The sequence below is a fragment of the Pristis pectinata genome, chromosome 6 (genome assembly GCF_009764475.1).
Source record: "Pristis pectinata isolate sPriPec2 chromosome 6, sPriPec2.1.pri, whole genome shotgun sequence".
In the NCBI taxonomy this organism is placed as follows: Eukaryota; Metazoa; Chordata; class Chondrichthyes; order Rhinopristiformes; family Pristidae; genus Pristis; species Pristis pectinata.
Window position 1 is genome coordinate 85,226,083 of NC_067410.1, and position 23,444 is coordinate 85,249,526.

The 23,444-nt window shown below is 39.5% G+C and overlaps 1 protein-coding gene across 4 annotated transcripts in view; it reads left to right on the plus strand.

The window, feature by feature from the left end:
- LOC127571191 (ephrin type-B receptor 3-like) overlaps positions 1–23,444 on the plus strand; it is an 84,891-nt gene that overhangs the window by 18,394 nt on the left and 43,053 nt on the right. For all 4 annotated transcript variants that reach the window (XM_052017333.1, XM_052017331.1, XM_052017334.1 and 1 more), the window contains exons 2-3: positions 7,823–7,887; positions 12,553–13,225. In XM_052017333.1, the coding sequence (XP_051873293.1) occupies positions 7,823–7,887; positions 12,553–13,225 (738 nt within the window). The remainder of the gene's footprint in view (positions 1–7,822; positions 7,888–12,552; positions 13,226–23,444) is intronic.

The following is a 23,444-nucleotide window of genomic DNA, read 5'->3' on the forward strand; positions in this document are numbered from 1 at the left end:
CCGAATCGTGGCCGTCCACACAAATACCTGTTTCCTTCTACAGGTCAGCAACAAAGTGAACCCCACCGGATTACTTCCAACTTCCATACGTGGATTGCAGTGACAGACACAGTTATTGTTTCTCGTCCATCGATAGTGAAACTAGCAGGCTGGTGTCTCTTTCCCTTTTCTCTCTCTCTCTCTCTCTCTCTCTCTCTGACTGACTTCGACTGCCTTCTTCAACAACGTCATTACGTCCTTTATTTTGGTTGACGTAAACACGCCACACACACACAAACACACACACACACACACACACACACACACACACACACACACTACTAACTCTATCTTAAAGGGGCATTCACCAAGTCCATAACAGTACCAAACACCACAGTGATGGAAAGGCAGGCAGCAAATGTGAAGATAGAAAAATACAGTTAATGTTACGAGTTGATGGCCAGTTCTGATACAAACCACTGATCTGAAATTTTGCAATTCACTGTTGAGTCTTGAAAGCTGTAACATGCTTAATTGGAAAAAGAGATCTGTTCCTTGAGCTTACATTGGCCTTCATTGGAACAGTGGAAGAGGCTAAAGATAGAGCGGACAGAGTGAGAGTGGGGTGGAAAATTAAAGTGACAGGCAACTGGGAACTCAGGGCCACACTTGCAGAATAAATGGAGACATCCTGCATTTATCTTTGAAGTGTAGAGGAGAGCACATGAGGACCAGATGCGGTACACTAAATTGGAAGAAGTGTTAGTGTATTACTGCTTCACCTTGCTTGGAGCAGTAATACACTAACTTACTTGAAGTGTTTGGGACCCTTGATGGTGGGCAGGGAAGAGATAAAAGGGCAAACGTTGCATGCTTTATGGATCCTGTCTCTTCCTCTTTGTCTCCAGCTCTAGGAGATGGTGTAGTAAACCACATCCATTACAAGCCCACAGACTCACCATCTGTCAGACTCACCTAACTGTAGGGACTACATTCCATTCTTCTGGCTGCGGTCGTATCTGTTCTGATGATGACCCTTCCATACTTGTACTATCAAGGTGCCTTCCATTTTCCTTCCCTGTGGTTGCCCCTCCACCAGAGTTGACAAAAATATCAACTGCATGTGTTCCATTTCGTGTATTTTTGTTCTTACCTCCATTCTCTTAACCAGAGCAAGGTTAGGTTTCCCCTTGACCCTACCAACCTAAACATTCAATGAATTACCTTCTGTATTTTCTGCTATGTTCAATGTGATGCCACTGCCAGTTACAGCTTCCCCTTTCCTTCTTACCTTCTTACCTTCAGGCATTCCAAGGGGATCATTCCTTTCACAACTCCATTGATCGCTCTTCATTATCAATGACCCTAATGTACACCTTCTCATGACACCTACCTATTTAAACACAGGAGATGTAATGCCTGCCCTTTTACCTCTTCCCTTCCCAATCTCCAAGGGCCCAAACACTTCTTCCAAATGAAGCAACGATTCATTTGTACTTCTTTCAATTTATCACACAGCATTCGGTGCACAGTAAGGTCTTCCCTATATTGGAGAAACTGAAGACAGATTGGACGACTCCTTTGGAGAACACTTCTGTTCAATCCGCCAGGATAAGATGAGCTCCTAGCTGCTCATCACTTCAATTTTCCATCCCACTCCCACTCTGACTGTTATGTATTTTGCCTGTTACGCCGTTCCAGCCATGCCCAGTAAAGCTTGAGGAACAATTTCTCATTTCCCGATCAGGCACATTACAGGCTTCAGAACTCAACATTAAATTCAACACTTTCAGATAACCAGCCTTTTCAGTTTGTGTCTGAACTGGCCAGTTTTGATGTAAGGTCAATGCATAATCCTAATTTATTTTTGCCTCTTGAAAGATGCTGCCTAACTTGCTATGTATTCCCAATATTCTCTTTTATTTAAGATAGCAGTGTTTATTACATCACAGTTATGGTGTTATTTCCCCCCCCTCTCTCTCTCATTATTTTTTTTATCTCTGTTCTTAATTTATCTCTCTTTAGTTACATCTCCTCCAGACAGATCAGCTTCTATTAATTAGCCTTTACCAACTTCCCTCAGAGAGCAGCACCAACCACAATTTGTATCATTCAGTCACCATCCAATTACAGACATTCCCTTTGTTCTCTGCTTCCTTCCCCCTTCTCTGCAACTTATAGCATGTTTGATGTCTAACTTTTTCAGGTTCCAGTGGAAGGTCATCCACTCAAAATGTTAACTCTGTTTATTGCTCCTGGGCTGCTGACTGACCTGCAGAATATTTCCAGCATCCTTTATTTTTATTGGAGTCTTATTTAGATGGTTCTCACTGACTTTTCAAGTTAAATTTATTCCAAAAGCTGCAGATTCTAGTTGTGATGAATTCCATTACTGAAGATTATCCAAAAGTGTGATTAACTGAAGAAAATGCTTTCATTAGTTCAGGGAATGTTTAAGATAATTGGATATAGCATATTCCTTTTTGGTGGAAAAAAAACATCCTCATTGGTTGCTTAAATTTCATAGTATGCAGAGAAGGCCCCAAGGAATTCTTACAGCTGTGACCTTTATTCATTTTTAAAATAATTGATATTTGTTCTGATCCTCCAATATAGTATGATGACTTTGTGATTGACAAGTTGGACTTCTGTAGAATAAAAATAAAAATTGATCACTTTAAATTCAATTCAGCTAACATTCCAGTTCAATATTTCAAGAAGTAAATGGTGTTGAATTGTGAACTGTGCAGCAACCACTTCCCTTGAGGGTGAGGGCTATTGATTCACACTGAACAAATTGTTAGGCATGCATCTTTAAACTCTGGCGATCAATTTGATATAAGTATCTGAAGAAGATGGTGGCTGAAAGAATCTGCATGGATTGTTAGTATTAGATTTGATCACATGTTTAATGCCTTGCATGTGATTTGTGGAACAGGGGTGATGTATAAAGAGGCTAAGGCAGTGGAATGGATATGCTTTGGAATAAATTTTAAATCGGGAAGTGTGCTGTAGCAATAACATGTTGGTTACTGCCACATGAAAGCCAACAGAGGCAAATTATTTAATACATTTTTATACCCGAATGTCTGAACATGATGAATGTTTGCATTTTATTTCAATAATTGCTTAAGTTATTGAGAATATAGTACAGCTGACCTTTTGCTCTCTCACAGGTTAGCATTGCATGTTTTAAGAGCACTGCTGCTAATTGGTTTGATTCCCCCTCATTTGCTTCCATGAGGGGGAATGAAATCAAAAGCAAATTTCAGAACATCAAAAAAAAAGCCTGCAGGAGATTCCTTTGTTAGGAACATCATGCTTTGTACTAAACAACACATTATGCACTCCCACAGAAACAGCCTGATGTTTACAAGCTTTGAAAAATGCAGATGCCGTCACACTTTAATGACAATATTATTTTTCCTGAAAATTCCATTTTGTACTTTAAATTCACTAGAACAAAGCAGTCATTTATCTTCAATCATCTATGCTTTGTATTATCTGCATTATTTGAGCAAATGCTGAGCAAACAAGGCAGCAGCAGTCCGATCTACTCAAATTTGCTTATACTAGCATATCACTTGATCCCACTGACCAGGAGCTCCTGTCGATTTACATCTCATTATGGCACTAATTGATTTGTTTAGGCAACAAACAAATTTGGCAAGAGCTTTTCATGGGTTACCATCCATAATTAATTAGACAGGGCATTTGTTAATATTTGAACTCTGCCATTTCTGTTCCTTAGTATTCAGCTCAAAAATATTGATACAATTGTCACCTTAACCTGTCTCACATCTAGGAGCTGTTCAGTAATTTTTGTTTTGTTTAAAATAAAAGAGCATCGGAAAAGAAAATGTTTGATTCTGTAATGAAGGTGTGCCTCCTCTCAGAGCTGGAGCTTTTATTTATAACTTGAGTGTGCTGCATTTCTAACTTAGTATCTTGTAAAATAGTATCTTGAAATGATTTATTTTCATGATTCATTTCACTATATGAAATTAATTTATCTGCAAAATATTTAAACCTAATTTCTTCATTAAAGTGTGAGGGAGATACATTTGGCTTAAATATATATAGATAGGTAGTGAGAGAGAGAGAGAGGGAGAGGAAAGTTGAAATTGGAAAATACTTAATCATGTATATTTTATCTTAAATCAAAATTGATAAATATTTGGAGATATGAACATTGTTCCTGGATACTAGAGCAGGACATCACTGAGTCATTCATTGTTGTAAAACAGAAGAAAAGAGTAGTTGAGCCGTTTATTCTGGTATTTCTTATCCATGAGTCACCTACTCATTCCTTACACCCTTCAATATTTCATTTTCAACCCGATTCAATTGTTATGCTCTGACCTCTGAATCAGAAAATCAAAGATTCAAACCCACTAGAGTTTTGAGCAGAGAATTTAGACCAATATTCTATCATTAGAGGTTTCATCTTTCGTTAAGGAGTCAATCTGATGTCCCATTCACATGCAATGGAGAATGCAAATGTGTTGAAATTTGAAGGTAGAGCAGGAAATTTTCTTGGTATTCTGCCTATGTTCCTCCCTTAATGAACATCGTCAAAAACAGCTGAACAAATTATTTTTGTGTGAAATCTGTGTGCAAATTGGCTGCCACATTTATCCATACAGATCCATGACCTTCAAAAATATCATTGGATATAAATTACTTATAGACTTCCTGAGGATGTAAAACACAAGGCTTATTGCTTCCAATTAACAAGCTAATTTCCTTTATTAGAAACTTTTGAATGTTGTGTCAAAAAGCTCTATGTTCTGACTGGTCTCTGTGAGTCATTTTTTAATGTCAAACTTGCTTCTCTTGTTGAGTCTCAGTGTTAATTCTTTGATAGCCTCGGATTTCCTTGTAGTAGCAAACTATGTGCACTTGCCACTTGTCTACCTGCTGAGCCTCCTCTTATCCTGAGCAGATTAAGAGCAAGAACTTCTTCAACAAGGTTGTCCCTGATCTGATCAGTATGACCAAGTACATCACAAGGCTTTCCAATCATAAATCCCGTAGAAATGCTTTGACAGATGATGAAGCTAAGCAGCACGGGCTGTCAAACAGCTTGAATGCATATGAATCTCTCTGATATTCGCCAATATTCAAAAACTAGTAAAAATAAAGCACTTAATAACTCTATAAAACTTTTAAAAAACAATTAAATATATTTAAAATAACACGATGAAATTTAAAAAAAAATACAAAGCTTCTTTCTCTCACAACCAAAATCTTGCCAATGACGTCTCCCAATTCCCAATATTTCACACAGCTCTTTTTTGAAGCTGCTGCTGTTTGTCTTTGTAAGTTTAAATGAACTTTGAAAAGAAGTTAAGGAAAAAGTTTGAAAATTTGCTAATGGTACTCTATCTGTATTTCAGCCTCCACACCTAGATAGAATGAGAGTGATGATCAGTTGTGAGGAAGTTTAAATTTTTGTGTTTGCACATGCTTGTATAGTTCTACCTAACGTCATCACAGTTATGGAGATGATGGTGGAAGTTCCATGTGGTATTGCCTTTTTATTTGTGAAAATTTTGGGTCAATATTTTGAAACATTTTGTTTTCACTCAACAAATCCTAAGTTCTCAAGTTTCTCCTCGTAATTGTGAACCCTAATCCTGGTGACATTTCAGGGAAAGAGGTGACAAATATTTTCAACTGAAATGTAAATAAGTGTCATGTTAAACACTTATTGCTACTTTTTATTGTAACCTGCTTGATCAAATCGTGATATTTTCAAAAGTCTTCAGAACCAGATTTATTATCTCTGACTTATATGAGGAGGAATTTGTTGTTTTGTGGCACCAGTACAATGCAAAGACATAAAATTACGATAAATAACAGAAATAAATAAATAGTTAAAAAAGGGACTTTTAATATGCTTATTTGTGTTGGCACCTCTGTGCACTAAAGCTTTTTATTCACTTTAAATCTTATAATCAAGGGAAGACTTTCTTCCCTTCTAGTCTAACTTTGCAAAGGTATAATTAAGTATTTTGCCAATTAAAATGCACTTGCTACCTATCAGTTCATCCTGATAGTTCACCCTGTGGTCCTAAACTGACATGGCAGGCACGGTAGTGTAGGGGCAGGCATGGTAGCATAGCGGTTAGTGTAATGCTATTACAGCGCCAGTGACCCGGGTTCAATTCCGGCTGCTGACTGTAGGGAGTTTGTACGTTCTCTCCATGTGTCTGCGTGGGTTTCCACCAGGTGCTCTGGTTTCCTCCCACATTTCAAAGACGTACGGCATGCAGTGTTGGCACCGGAAGCGTGGTGACGCTTGCGGGCTGCCCCCAGAACACTCTACGCAAAAGGTGCATTTCACTGTGTGTTTTGATGTACATGTGACTAATAAAGATATCTTCTTATTTCCAATAATCACAATTTTTTTTACCATCAGCAAATTTTGAGATCGTATCCTTAACTTCTTTGCAAAATTCAATTAAATTAACATAGTAAATAACAGCAGCTTCAATAAAGGGCTGTGTGAAAGATTGGATAGACCTTCCGCACTGATGCCATCGCTAATACTGCACAGTTCTGATGTCCAGTGGTGATGCTGGCTTATCCTCTGTGGTGTTACTTTCATCTGGCCCCCATTGGCTGTTGTTGCTCCAGTGGATCCTCATGGAGTCCACAATTCTCTCAGCTCTCAGAGCCTGTGCTGGATTAAACACAGCATGGGTATCGCACTCCCCTTTCAAATAAAGGGAGCCATCAGCTCCCGGGCAAAAGGCAAGTAGTTCTGATTTTATCTTTTAATTTAAATAGTTTTAGTGTGTGGATGTGCTTTTTTTGCACTTCAGCTAAAATAAATACTTTCAGTCCTTTTTAAAAAAATATTCAGTATTGCTAAATATTTGTGAATATCAAATATGTTACGCTGACAGTTTTGGCAGCTCCCAAGTCTGGGGGCAGGGCTTCACCAGCTGTCAAAGCTGTTATGTGAGTGCAGCTGGCTACCTGTACTGAAACAGTCCTTTCACTGCCTTGGACCACGCTGAAGAGCTGGGAGCTGTAGTCGTTGATGGGGCTGTGCTGGAACACACAGCATGAGCTGAGGACAGGGGTAATGATTTTGGGGCAACGCAAGATCTTCCCATTGTCCAGTGTTCATTGAAATGGCTTTTATTTCTAACGTTTTGTTCATTAGTCATTATTCCATCCACTTGCTCTACATACTAGCAATTTATGCTTGGAAGATTATATTGGGGAATGTGCACCTCTGTGCAGGTTTGATCTGGTGGTAGCCCTTTATGATGGTCAGGCCGGTGAGCAGCTGTTTTCCTCACATGTGGCTACAGAAACGGCCCCCTGTTTCACTGATTTGTAACAGTTCTTCTCTGCTGTAGGGCATGTTTAATGTGAATTACCCCGATCCATTTTAAACCCCTCTATGCTTTTGACCCTGTCCTCCCTCCCAAGCAATTTGTGCCTCTGGTTTCCTTAACCTTTGCCTTTTAAAGTGCTGATTTATGTGCCGAGACCCCCAGGTTGTATTCGGCATAAATCAAAAAATTCTGTGGCTGAAATACAAAACATTTGTTTCCAAAGGAGTAAGTGCACCTTTTGCACAGTTCCTTCTCTGTGATTGAAAAGCATAGTGGGTTTATAAAGGAAGAAGACCAAACATACTTCAGATAGCATGCAGCCGTTATATTTCTAAAGAATGGGTGCAAGGAGCCAATTATGCAATTTTGCTGCGTTTCATCCTTTTGATTCTGTGTGAATGTGTAAGCAATTGTGAACACTGCTTTGCATTTGTGTCGCTTTTTTTTTAAACACCACATAGTGATTTTGCCTTTATTCTGATCCACAGAGACCCTGATGGATTCAAGATGGGCGACTGCCGAGCTGGGATGGACTGCACACCCAGAAACAGGGGTGAGGACAATTTACACAATTTACCACAAGCTCACACAATTGAACTGATAATGAAAAAGAGATTCTAGCAGATCCCAGCGGGCTTTGAATTAGTATTGTAGACTAACTTTCCAGGACATTGCTGAGAGTACTGGGCATTGACGGAGTTACTGCCTTTTGAAAACTCTGTTACGCTGAGGGTCTCAGCAAAACAAAAGTCAAAATTCAAAAGTGGGTTAACACAGAGTGAAACAATCTTGCACGTTTTGGCCAGTACGGTGGTACAGAAGCTAGTGCTGTCCCCCTCACAGATCCAGGGTTTGAGCCTGACCTGTGTGGAGATAGCACATGCTTTCCGGGACCTCATGGATTTCCACTGGGTGCTTTAGTTCCGTCACACAGTGTGCTTGTTGGAAGGTTAGTAGAATAGTGTAACTTATCCTTAGTGTAGGTGAGTGTTGGAGAATCAGGGTGGTGAAGAGAGAATAGCTTACAGTGAAGTAGCTGGAGGAATAGAATTTCTCTGAGGGCTGGCATAGACTTGATGGGCTGAATAGCCTTCCATGTTGTAAGAAAGTATCAGAAATATTGAGTTTCCAGTCTTTCTGGCATAAATTATGAACATTGCTTCCTCACTTATATGTGAGATCCTGCAAGTGCCATTCTTCCAGCATTAAATTTATCCAAATGATAACTAAAACAGCACGGGACCCAAAATTCATCATCTGTGAGATTTTCAACCACTTTGGTCTAAAAACAAGAGAGGCTGTTCACTTACAGAGGAACTAGTTCCTACTACCCCTGAAGGTTCAGGAAAAAAAACACTATTTACACTTTTTAAACCTGCAGTTATAGTTGAACTGCAGCATGCCACAATCACAACTTGCTCCACACATTGCACATGCTGAGTGCTGACCCTTCCTTGCATCCTCAGATACTTTGCTGCTACCAAACAGCCTTCCAATAGCCTTCAGTCTAAAAATTACACTCCTCCTTGTTGATTCTTTGAGTGTACAAAAGTCACTTCCCAGGCTCCCATGTAACAGGAAGCATACAAGGGCACAGTAACCAACACCTTACCCAGCTAGACCTCAGCTGGAGCCACACTCCATTCTATACTTCTCAGAGGAACAATATCTACACAGGCTATGCTCCCAGAAGGGCTCAAATCTATGACCTCAGAAGTCCAAGCTCACACGTGCCTGCACTGCCATCACAGTCAAATTCCAGATCACCCTTTCTAATATCAGGATCATCCCAGGCTGTATCTGCAGGTACAGGCCACATGACATAGCTGGATGGTCATTGATTCTCTCTACCACACATGGCCAGATTTCATCCGTCAGCCCACAAATGCAGGCGGATAGACCCACGGGCATTTCTCTGGTGTGGAGGCTTCCTAAAAGTGTAGGCGTTCCGTGATTTACAGGGACCTCCCTGGCAAGGTCCTGGCTGGAGCATCAGGATATAGCCCTGGAAGGTTTGTGTCAGGAACACTGCTAATTATTTTTTCAACAGTTGCCCTGGGAAGAGGGATGGAAGTAAAAGCCCTTATTTTTGAAAGACAACATTGGCGACTCTGGTCTCTGTGTCCCCCTGCACCACGCGCGCCCCCCCCCCCCCACCTCTCTTCCCACCTTCCCCAAACAAAGGACATATGAATGACATGAGCCTCCTGAAGTCCCTGTCAAGTAAACCTGGGAACATTGGGAATGTGCTTCCTGCCATCAGGCCATTGGTGCTACCATAGTGAAAGGAACAGCATATTCCAACAGCTGGAAGTGTGCTGATGGTGTTGTGTGCTTCTACTTTTAATGACTGACTGATGAGCTCTCAGCTGTGTGTCAAGATGTGGGCAGATGGGAGAAATAAGATTTGAGCTCAATGTTTCTGAAATGCAGTGAAGTTACCGGAGGCAGCCCAACACAATTTTATAACTTTGTAGAGCTAATTTAAACAGCATGAGTGAACCTGACAACACAGTTTAAAAACCCCAGAAACTTTGTGCTGAAATTAATTGGATGGAATATTAAGGGCACTCAAATTCTGACACGTGCACAACTAGCTTGCCGTGATACAGATTCTGTCTAAAATAAAGTTACATTGAACCTCAAGTAAAACTAATCAGATGGGAAATCTTGATAATATGTGCTCATCGTTAGCTGTTTCAAGTATTCAAAAAAATCACAAACTTAACTCAGGGATGATAAGACAGACGTTTCTCAATGTCCACAGTTGGCTACAATGTCTGAAACATGAGACTGGAGCAGTTCACTGAATATGTGTTGTTAGTGTTTAACAGACCTGTGTTTAGATCTGGAGGTCTGTGTAATCTGTGATTAGACCGACTGGAAAGAGATTTTTGGATCAGAAGTGCTTTGATTCTTTTTCCCAGATTAGAAAGATTAATACATAGGTACACATTATGCTATATCTAATACATAATATTTATCTTAAGTTATCCAATAACTGACGTGTGACAGAATTGATAACAAATATTTAACATAATATTCATGTTTTGATTATCCATGGGTATCATTTCAATATGAGACAAAAGGTTTAGATTTACGATCAATTCTCATTTATTGTATTCCCTATTTATGTCATGTGTTGAAGAGGTGAATCTGAAAAATTCTGACCGTGTGTGTGGATTCTGCACACTGTTCGTGCAAACATGAGAGAATCTGTTTTCCTCTGCAATCTTTTTCCAGTTTACAACACACTTTAATCTGCATCTGCTAGTTGGGTGTGAAATTGGTCTTGGGTACTAGTAGCACTTAAAAAGTAGTGGCAAAACGGAAGCTGACTTCACATACCTCCAGATTTTTTTTCCATTGAAACCACTGACATATCAAAGCCCTTGAGTAACAGATGGAAAGAATAAGAAAGCCAATAAATGTCTCAACCAGAAATTAAAATGTGACTTTTAACCTACAGAGGTAAACTATCTTCAGGTGATAGAAAAATTGTTGTGTGAACTATTATTCTCAGAATATACCAAGCACAGAATTCTGCTGAACTTGAAGTTTCATAGTTTTACAACTCATCATTTTGCATGAATTTTTCTTATTTGGTTGAAGCAAACACTGAAATATTTACCATGTCCATTAAAAAAATTAAAATACTACATTGCAAAAAAACTACATATTTCAGACTTACCCAGCTGTTTAATGGGACATATTATGGAACATTTTATCTTTGCCAGACTAGTATTTGAACAACTGTGAAGCTTCTATATAGAAGAAAATAGTTGGCCTTTGAACATACATTAATCTGTATTTCATGATTTAATATGACAAAAAATGTGGACAGATTTCACATCTGTGTGTCAAGTATATTTTACCCCTTAGTATTCATCATACAACCCTTTTATTTTGAATGTACTTGGTCAATGTAGGGCTTTTCCACACCAGAAGCAAAATCTGAGTTTGACTTGATTTTTGTATTCAATAAATATTTACTGTGTTAAAAGTACACTGTTTATATAAAAGTTGCAAGTGGAGAGTGGATGGATGAGATAAATCTGGAAAGGATCTTCCGTAATTTTATTTATCTTAGTGTAATTTATATTCATAAATTAGTAGGGAAACTCTTCAATTTAAGTATACATATTATAATGATTTGTTTTGAATTGGATTGTGGTTGCCAAGTATTTAAATAAGATGCACTGTATCTACCAGTTAAATCTCAAAAGATAAAATAGACTGTATGGCAAAAAAATAGTCAGTTTAATTCAGTTTTAATTGTTTTAATAGTATTGCATACCATACCATTCCCCCTTCAGTTTCCTTACCCAAAGCGGATGACTATATTAATTATCACCCTGCGGCTCTACCCCAATACAACTTCCTCTTTAGAAGGACATTACTAACTGCACAGTATAACCACACTCTTTTGTTGATCATTTAAATTATTTCACAAACCAGAAAATAATTATAGATAAGTTTATTAATGTTAATTGCACCAAAATATGGGCACAAATCACATTCATTTTGCTTTCCATTAATATTACCAGCACATTTCAAAAGCATTTGCTCTTTTACTGGGCTCCTAAGAGAGTTCAGGATACTTCAAATAAAACAGCAGCCTTGGGCACTACATTGATGTGACCAAACCCAAATTGGACCTGTGACCTTTAGCAGCTATTAGCAACTTAGTAAATCTAGCAGCTCAACCTTGACAGTCACATTTTAGAAAATATATCTTCATAGTTGATTTTTGTTTGCCTAAAGCAGTAGACTCCAATGTCAATCTTTGTTCTGGGAAGTCAGTCCTCAAACATTATATAAATTTGGAGTATTGGTTTCCCTGTATGCAACGACAGTTTAGCTCATGAAAGGTTGTTTTATATAGAGCATTTCAAAAGCTGATTAAAAAAAGTAAGTGAAATATTATGTGGGTATTTGTTAAATCATTAATAAAGTGGATATCTCTAAAATCTGTGTCAAAAATAATGACAATAGACAGATGAATAGTTTTGGAAGAACAGTCATCAAAACATCTACAAAATATTTTTCTTTACATGAAATATAAACTTTGACGACATAAATCTAATTGATGGAAATGTTAATCTGTGGAGAGAGCCATTTAATTGTAAATATATGGATAATTTTAGTAACATTATTAACAAAATGTTAGCAACTTCTTTAACTGTTACAACGAATATTCTCTATTTGCTTTATTCAGTGGGAAGAAGTAAGTGGATATGATGATGGAATGAATCCCATTCGTACATACCAGGTCTGTAATGTGATGGAAGCAAACCAGAATAACTGGCTTCGAACTACTTACATAGGGCGTAAAGACGTTCAGAGGGTATATGTGGAGATGAAGTTCACTGTGCGGGACTGCAACAGTATACCAAATATCCCAGGTTCTTGTAAGGAGACTTTTAATTTATTTTACTATGAGTCTGATACGGATTCAGCAACAGCAACTACTCCATTCTGGATGGAGAACCCTTATGTGAAAGTGGACACTATTGCTCCTGATGAGAGTTTTTCCAAACTGGAGTCTGGCAGAGTTAACACGAAGATCAAAAGTTTTGGTCCCCTGTCCAAGAGTGGATTCTACTTGGCATTTCAGGATCTGGGATCATGCATGTCAATAATTTCTCTCCGTGTTTTCTACAAGAAATGCCCATCTGTGATAGCAAATTTTGCAGTTTTTCCAGAAACAGTTACTGGAGCAGAACCTACATCACTTGTCATTGCTCCTGGTACCTGTCTCAATAATGCTAATGAAGTATCTGTCCCCTTGAAGCTTTATTGCAATGGGGATGGTGAATGGATGGTACCTGTTGGAGCTTGTACATGCTCTGCTGGATATGAACCTGCTGAAAAGGAGACTGCTTGTCAAGGTAGGAAAATTATTTATTATGTCTGGTATTTCTGATTGTGCCCACTCCACTGTACTAGAATTTTTCCATGTCCTGTAAACTTTAAGCACTTAAATCTAATTTTTGGAACACGTTATATTTTACTCTTTTCCAATCTTAACACAAAAGAATCTTTGAGGGGAAAAATGAAACAATTTAATCATTTGATGGCAGGGCTACGTGTCGGAATTTGACTACTTTGGAGGAGAATGATTAAGCGCATATAATATGCATATGTGCACATATCCTCAGTGAGTTTAATGAAGGATAAGGGGAGGGCTAAGCTGCTGCATGCGGGCTCCTGCTCATTTCACTCTCTGGGAGTAAATGGATGGAAAAATTGTTTCTCTCCAGGATTCACCTAAAGGAATAACTAGAAATTGTGGACTAGCTATAAAGTTGTGCAAGGGTTTCTTATGCTATGTACATTTTGGTTCTTGGTAGGAGATGATCATGGATTGTCCATCATGTCAGGCAAAAGTGATGCTGATCATTCTATTTACTGCAAATTATACTCCTATTCTTTACTTGAATGATCTCTGCCAGTGGTATGCAAAAGGCATAACATAATTTCTACATCAATTTTATTTCCCATTTTTCATACATTCATCTCTGTATCTTCATTAATTTCTCAGCTTCCTAGTTGATTGAGCGGTGACGTGCAAGGCTGAGTATGAGTGATCCAGATGATGATGTACGGGGTTAAGTTATTTGTAAGGCTCTGTCCAGGTCAACAAGTACAGTGGAGAATTTGTTCATGAATTGTACTGGTCCCTAAATGATTGAGACCATGGAGTTTAAAAGTGAATTTAAGGTGTGCATGATTATATCACTATTTTGCAGTTCTATCAATATAGTTTTATTCGTGATGGTGAAACTTTTCCCTTCGGTTCTAAATGGATTAGCTTTGTTCATCACAAGGCAAAATCTTCTTGGTCAAATAAAATAGATTGATGGCATTATGTTTTCCCATTCTGGGCTTCCTCATGCTTCCTTTATCAAACCTGGTTATACCTTGACCACAAATGGATTCAAAAGAAACTACTAATGAAATACTGATGGAGGGCATTCTGTCAGATATAGATTTAGACCGTATTGGAAAGATATAAACTGTCTTTGAACCAAGATTATGTTGGGAATTGAGACTGCCCTACTTTGGATAGAACTCTGCAGGTGATTAATGAGTCTGGTTCAGTGTATCTATCTGATGTATGCAGGCTCTATAACCTACAAAAGGTTATGCCAAGTTTTGCATTCAGAACACCTCACTCCACAGAAAGTGATATATTACTCGGAATTAAAGACATGTTATTGTTTTTGGTTGGGAGCTATTTTTTCCTGCCAGTTTTCATAATATGAATGATAAAAGCTTGAGACCCCATTAAGCTCATTTCTTCCAGAGTTGTGTTAAAGTCACTCTCACTTGAACTTTACCCCAGCCATTCAGTCTCCTGAGGAGGGCAACTAAACAAAATTAAGGGTTGGAAAAAAATGTTTTAAATATTCCCTGATTCTTGAAGATAATTAAGCAAAACTCCTAAAGAATTTTTGGTTCTAAACTGGGTACAATATTTCCAAGTTTGGCCACAATACTTAGTCTCACGTGGTTAACTAATCTGTTTTAATTTATGTTGTAGGTCCTTTCAATGTATCCCATAATTTAATTTCAGGATTTCAGGCTTAACATGGTCTTGCTACATTAAGTGAATTGCGGAAGCTCAATTAACTCATTTTACACTCGTGATATGTATATTTATTTTTAAATCCATTATTCTTGATTCCATTGGTTGCCTTCTTTTGAATAGATTCAGGTTTCCTGCTCACCTCCACCATCAGTGAATATTTACAGCCATTCCATCATAAAATGTCTTTATGGAACACTGTTGAATCAGAACACAAATGAATATTCCAGGTTAAATTTGTTTAACCTTTGAAATTTTCTCATTGTTATTTCTGTTCCTTCACCTCTAACTTCATTCCAAGTACAGTAGAAACACTATCTATGCATAGAGATAGTTTTGTAATGCGTTTTTGACAAAGTTACTCTTCTCAGAATGGGTCTCTGAGGAAGTTTTGACCCTCACATTTGTTTCCTTCTACATATTAATGTTATTATTCTCGAATGTAGAATGTAGAATTTCATTAATAGTCCACTAAAAAGAAAGAATAACTTCTGGCAGTCACTGAGCGGGCATCAAATCATATAATCAAATAGCTGATTAAATTCCTAGAGCATATAACTAATTGTTTTATGCATAAAACTTTTGGATATGCAAGGTAGTTAAGCAATAGAAAAACAGCAGCTAATTTCTTTACAACAGACATTTGTAAGATTACTTCCAGTACATCTGAATCTGCAACTAATATCCAAACATTTACTTGAATAACTTTTAAAGAATTTTTCTTTGGTGCTTTAAATATTTGCACAAAATCCAATTTTTGAGGGAGACTGTTTTGCCTAGGCGAATATGATTTGCACAACCGACATTTAATTTCACAGACCATCTTTGCAAGTGCGTCTTGTTAGATAATGGAATAAGTAAAACAATCAGACTGTGCTGGAGGCTTTCAGCAAGTGCAGGCAGTTACAAGGAGTGATCGGCCAGGCGTGCATTTTAAAGTCCTTCTCATGTGGGGCAACCTACGCAGATATGTGACACAGGATGTTTGTGCTAAACCACATTGTGCTGGCATTTCACCCCTCTCTCATTTAGGTGAGGACACATCCAATTTTCACCAAAAAATTATCCCGATGATTTCATAGAGAAACAATTTTCATTCCATTGACTTGGATGAAATGAAGCCAGACAAGCACCATAAAGTACCATTCACTGTGACCACACCATCACAGAACCCCTGTCCGTTCAGTGGTGAAAGCAAAATAGCCCAGGAGCACCACTCAGCAGAATTACCAAGACCACAACTGTAGTTGTGAGAGGCTGGAAGGGCAGGAAGTGTTTCATGAGAGAGTGAATACGGTCTGATCTTGTGTGTCTTTGACGGGGAATAGTCGGCACAAGTACACTGTCTTTGGCATGTTGCAGGGAAAGAAAATATAAGAAAATAGTTTGCTGCATTGCGTAATAAATTTTGACAGGTTGCCACAGATGTCAATCTGCATATTTTATGTTGCTTTGAAAAAAAAACTTCTTGGCAAGACAGTTCCAACCAAGGAACAATAACAGGAAATCTTTCTCAGGATCCTACCTGTCACACCAGCTTTTTTGTGTGGAATTATACAATGCATTTCTATTTGTCTATTAACAGCATTGGTGGATTTCTATTTGCTTTGCCACACAAAAGACCCCAATGAACTTAATGTCCTCATTTAAATTGTATATAATTCTACATTTTGCCAACCAAAGCCACTGGTTCATGCAGATGAAGGTATCGAAATATGAATCACATGCTTTCTTGGCTCAGTTTCTGCTGCACAATGCAAATGACGTTAAAACACAGCAGGATTTACTTCATTGACAATGCCTTTTAAAATGGATATTGTGAAAACATAAAAACAGAAGCTTTGTTTTATCATAGGACAAACGTTCAACCACTTGTAAAATGTCATGAGAGATCAACTATGTTCGAAAATCAGTTGAAATGTCTTGCTCACTTGACCAAGTTTGTGTTTTTTTTTCCAGCTGCTGAATTCAAGGCTAATAAACAATTCAAACTATTGCGATGATTACTCAATGGTTGACTTTGAAAAGTTTATTTGTCATACAGCCAGGTTTCCTTATTTTATCTGAATACGAAACCAGAGCATTTCATTGACTTTATAAGATTCATTGTTTTTGTCATTCACTCTTATTCCATAACACAAGGCCAGATATATACTTAAAGGAGTCACTCCAATATGCATCACTAAGCCTGCCCTGTGAATGATTTTCTGTGTGTAATGTTGCCCCACTTACTGCCCTGCTATTCTATTTAAAACAATTTCTTTTTATGTAAATTTGCACCTTTTTATCTTGAAGGAATACACTATGATAAATATAGCTGTTGGAAAAAAATCACCTTATGTTTTGTTAGGCGGCTGCTGTAACCCTTATGGCATCAACATCTGGCTTTAGTCATATATCATCCTCTCCCAATGGTGGAATACGCTTAATTGCAGCAGAAGCAATGTCCCATAATGGACACTGTTTTGCCCGAATATTGATCTTACTGGTCCTGTGGGTGCGTTGGACATCCCACTACCTAATTACATATAACAAGCATGCTCTATAGCAAAGCAGTTTTATGCCCCCTGTTGCCTTGATAGATAACAGTCTCTCCACATTCTCATTGATAAAATATTGACTGAGTTCTTGTTTGGCTGAACATAACTTTGATCACCCACAGAGACTGATGAATTGTTTACTGGACTGCAAAAGAAATTAATTACTGCTGCCTGCACTCTGCTAAGTCTGAGTTGGGTGCATTAGAGACAAAATGCTGCTGTCATATAATTATCGATCCAGGATAGTATGCTAAAATGTAAACTCTGGTACAAGATAGAACCACCACTTTATCACAGCAGTAACATTGGATTAACTGGGTAATGTACAGATGTGACCTTTTGTGATTACACACTGCAGCAAAGCACAATGAAACCTGCCACTAGTTTTAGCATTGGGCCAAGCGGCATCAAAAGGCAGTGGAGATTATGAGACCCAGACATAAGAACGTAGATGGAGAGAGAAAATGAGGAAAGTGGAACGGATAAGGGAGATAATCAGGCAGAGAAAGGGTGAAAGCAAAGGAGAAAATTTGGGATAATGGGGGTAGTGATGTTGGGGGGACATCACTACCCCCAATAGTTGGCGGTATTGTACAATGGCCATCCTTCATAGTGGGTGGCGATAGAGACTTCAAGCGGGGGAAGAGAGGAGCGAAAAGAAGAAGAAAGATGATGGTAATAGGACATGGGTCAAAGGTTGCAGCAGGGGAAGCAATGGTTAATTTCTGAGTGTGGGAGTGCGCATTGAAACTGAGTTAATTTTCTAATAATGTGGGTGAAGGGGTTTTACCTACCCAGGCGTATCTGGTTGTATCATTGTGGGGTTTGGTGGGGGTGGGAGGGTGGTTAGAAAACTACATTGGTTTTCTTCTCAGTGGAGTTAGTGGGGGGGGTGGTGGTGGTGGAGTGATGGTGGGAAGGGAAAGAATTCGAAGGTCAGTTCTCTTATTAATGCAGTGGATATTGGGCCCAATTCTTTCCCAGTGAAAGTAGGGAAGCCTTTACTCAAGGGAGATTTTTCTACCCATGAAGAAAGAAAAGCAACGGTTACTTCTAGGTAAGTGAAAAGAAGCCAGAGTTAGTTCTGAGAATGGAGAGGCAAGGAGTGAGGAAGGTAACAGCTTAAAGTCCTTCGCAGCTGGAGAATGAAGGTTTTTATTCAGGGTCGGGCAAGGTGGAACGTTGGATAGAGAAAGATACTGCATTGCTTGTCACTTACTTACTCATTAAACTGGTTTTCAATAAAGAGGATGTCTTTTTGGTGACTCTGTTGGGAATCATCATTTTGTAACTTGTGGTCCCAAACAGCAGAGCAGAAGTAGAAGGAATGTAAATTGTATAATCTCTTCTTACATCAGGCTTTGAAGGCAGCCTGCACCATAGGTCTTTTCCAATCTGATTTTGTATTCTGATGCCTTCTAGGTACTACCATGCAATATACAGATGTTGCATATTGCATGGAAACACCTAGAAGTCATCAGGGCAGGGAGAGGCTGGTCCCCAGAGGGAGCCTGAATGCAGGCACCAATGCCAGTGCAGGTATGGAAATCCTATGCATATTTAGCAGAAAAACTTCTGCATTCATTTGGTTTAGAAAGTGGCAAGTGGTGCTCATTTGGAGGGGCACTCAAGACCTGCACCCCCCCCCCCCCCCCCACCCCATTCAGATCAGAGAACTGGGAGTTGGCAAGTCTCATATGAAGGCCAGAAACGGGGTAAATGCTTTTGGTTTTTAGGAGTTGTACTGGGATTAGGGAGGGGCTGAGGCCCCCTGGCTATTATTTTTGGGCTGTTTTATCATTACAACTCCCACAAGCATTAGAGCAGAGGTGAGCTTTGCCCCCTTCCTCCCAGAGTAGAAAGTGAATCCTCAGCAGACAGGTCAGATGTGGAGGAAATGCAGTCTGGTTAGGCTTATGATGAAGTGGAATTGATATCTGTGTTCTTTTATAATCTGCATCATTGCTGTGAAGGTGGAATGAAATGATCTCAGCCCTACTCTGCCCTTTGCACTACCATGAAAGCACAAAGTTAGATACATACTTTTATTTTTTTGACCAAGCTGTAGACTGGACAAATCTGATGTGTGCATTGTGTCTCTGGTTGTTTATTCAGATTAGAGGCCTATGACCATCATATGCCACAGGATCAATGCTGGGTTCTCTGTTATTTTTCATTGAAATCAATGATTTGGATGAAAACGTAGTTGGCATGGCTAGTAAGTTTGCAGGTGACACCAAAATTGGGGGTATAGTGGACAGTGAAGAAAGTTATCGAAGATTACCACAGCATCTAGATCATCTGGGAAAGTGGATCAAGGAATGGCAGATGCAATTTAACTTGGACATGTGCAAAGCGTTGCATTTTGGTGAGTTAAACCAGGGTGGGACTTACACAGTAAATGGCAGGGCCCTGGAGAGTGTTGTAGAGCAGAGAGACCTTTGGGTACAAGTACATAATTTTCTGAAAGTGGCGACACAGGTGAAGAAGGCATTTGGGCATGCTTGCCTTCATTGGTCAGGCCATTGAATACAAGTGTCCACAAACCAGCAACAAAAGAAACACACTGAGCATGATTTAGTGTTAAAAACTATTTTATTAATCACTACTTATGATAATACGTAAAATAAAAGTAAAAATGTTAGTATGTTAGAATTCAAAAATGTTAAACCTTGAACGTTAACCTCAAAACTAAACTCGTCGTGTGTGTGTGTGACAAAGTCCAAAACTCCCAGTTCCGGAATGGTTCTTAAAGTTCAGTTCTGCAAGCCATAAGGTGAAACATGAGCAAGGGCTTCTTCAACAACCACTGTTGTCTGAAGATAAGACGTAGATGTAGAAAAACATAGAGAGAGTACATACAAAATCCAAATGTTCCATGATGGAACCCAAACGACACTTCAGTGTTTACTCGGTAGTGACTTCCTCACCCCGAAAAGCATCCGAATCGTGGTCGTCCACACACAAATACCTGTTTCCTTCTACAGGTCAGCAACAAAGTGAACTCCACCGGATTACTTCCAACTTCCATACATGGATTTCAGTGGCAAACACAGTTATTGTTTCTCATCCATCGATAGAGAAAACAAGCAGGCTGGTGTCTCTCTCCCTTCTCTCTCTCTCTCTCTCCTTCTAACTTCTTCAACCACGTCATTACGTCCTTTATCTTCTATTGACGTAAGCACGCCCCACACACACATACACACACACTCTCTATCTTAAAGGGACTTTCACTGAGTCCATAACACAAGAATCAGGATGTCATGTTGCAACTATATAAGACATTGGTGAGACCATACTTGAAGTACTGTGTAGAGTTTTGGTTGCTCAGCCATAGGAAGGATGCCATTAAGCTGGAAATGGTGCAGAAAAGATTCACAAGGATGTTACTGGGACTGGAGGGCTTGAGTTATAAGGAGAGATTGGATAAGCTGTGGCTTTTTTCCCTGGAGCATAGGAGGCTGAGGGGTGACCTTACAAAGGTATAGAAAATCATGAGGAACATAGAGAAGGTGAATGGTCATAGTCTTTTTCCCAGGATAAGGGAGTCTAAAACTAGAGGGCACAGACTAAAGGGGACCTGAGGGCAGCTTTTTCACACAGAGGGTGGTGGGTACATGGAACAATCTGCCAGAGGTGGGTACAACTACAATGTTTAAAAGACATTTGGACTGGTACATGGATAGGAAAGGTTTAGAGGGATATGGGTCAAATTCAGATAGGCAACTTGGTTGGCATGGATGAGTTGGGCCAAGGGCCTATTTCCGTGCTGTCTTCCTCTATGACTTTTTCAGAGATATGTGAAGTCCTTGCTAACCATTATGAGTAGGACACCTCTGCAGAAGCAGCCTAATCACAGGATACAATGCATAAAGTGGGACTAGATGAAAGGAATACGAGAAAAAGCAATGGCCATAGCCTGACTGACTAGTTCCACTGAAGCGCCACCAACCATATCTCTGGGTACTTCACAGGTTCTGGCTGAGCAGAGGATATGGATCAGACTTATGTCTCATGTGCTGTAAGAACATGCAGTATAGTGTGACAGCACCAATGAGTACTGAGGGCTTAAACCCACCTAATTTCCCTTCAAGTCATAGAGTCATGTTGTGCCCTTCAGTAGTCATCCAAAAGGGGGTAAATTGGGGCTATTGTCACTTCTCTCCAGACTTATGCCGACATTTTGGTTTCATTTCATTTTTGTTTCTCATTTCATAGCCCTATTCCACTTAAGCCAAAGTACTGTAAAGATGACTGCCTGGATTTTGCCATATTCTGCAATAAGACTTTGAACTTATTGTTTGCAGCTCTTTCCATTTTACCTGCTGGCAATTTTCAGCTCATAATTTGTGGTTAGTGCAGAATAGTATTGGCGGGGTAGGATAACAGCAGAAGATGTTCTCATTGTAATTCACATGCTGAAGTGTGTCCTGCTATGGTATTGATATGCATGAGGTGCAATGAAATAGTTGTAAGATTCTGTCAAAGTTTGTCAGTGGCAAGCAATGAAAATATAATGGCTCAGATTTTGCAGTCAGCAGCAGAGGGACCATTGACCTTGAAGAAAACTGTCCACAAAGATTTAACAGACTTCGTGACTTTGCTTTCCCCAATTATGACATGACTTTGAGCCTGCACCATCTGCAGGGAATGTGTGGCATACAGGAATATTAGAACATAGAACATAGAACAATTATAGCACAATTCAGGCCCTTCGGCCCACAAAGCTGTGCCTAACATGTCCCTACCCTAGAAATTACTAGGCTTACCCGTAGCTCTCTATTTTACTCAGCTCCATGTACCTATCTAACAGCCTCTCTAAAGACCCTATCGTATCAGCCTCCACCACCGTTTCTGGCAGCCCATTCCACGCACTCACCACTCTCTGAGTAAAAAACTTACCTCTGACATCTCCTCTATATCTACGCCCCAGCACCTTAAACCTATGTCCTCTTGTGGCCACCAATTCAGCCCTGGGGAAAAGCCTCTGACTATCTACCCTATCAATACCTCTCATCATCTTATACACCTCAATCAGGTCCCCCCTCATCCTCCGTCTCTCCAAGGAGAAAAGGCCGAGTTCCCTCAACCTGCTTTCATAAGGCATGCTCCGCATTCCAGGCAGCATCCTTGTAAATCTCCTCTGCACCCTCTCTATGGCCTCCACATCTTTCCTGTAGTGAGGTGACCAGAACTGAGCACAATACTCCAAGTGGGGTCTGACCAGGGACCTATATAGCTGCAACAATACCTCACGGCTCCTAAATTCAATTCCCCGATTGATGAAGGACAATACACCATATACCTTCTTAACCGCAGAGTCAACCTGCACAGCCGCTTTGAGCGTCCTATGCACTCGGACCCCAAGATCCCTCTGATCCTCCACACTGCATTGTCATTGAGCAGCCAATCAGATTGAATAAATCTGACAACCTACTAACAGGAAGAATGTTGGTTTTAATTATATTTTTAGTCATTTTACAAAAGAATAGATTAAAGTCTAGGGTATAAACATGGTATAGAGGTGGAGGATGGAATATGATAATTTTAAAATACAATAATTCATTATTTTTAAAACATGATATTTTGTTATTAAATGGAGGGAAGTCACACTTTAGTTATTAAACTACTTTTAAACAAATCCAGGTGTCCATGTACCCTACCCACTATGAATCCAGCCTGGTCCCTAATGTATTCAACCTTCTGTGCATCCAGCGCACTTCACCCAGCCCTTTGTGCACCCAGCTCCCCATACATCCAGGTCTCTCCACACAGCCCTCACACATGCAGCCCTCCATGCATCCAGGTCTCCATGACGCAGCTCTCCTCATAAAAAGCCCTCCATGTGCCCAACTTGCAGATACACTCCTTGATTCCCAGTCATCATCAAGTAGGAACAATATTACATCATCACTCTGCTGCATAGTTTTTTTTGGTATTGCCTATCATTTTCTGCCGTCCAGGCATCTTTTAAAGATT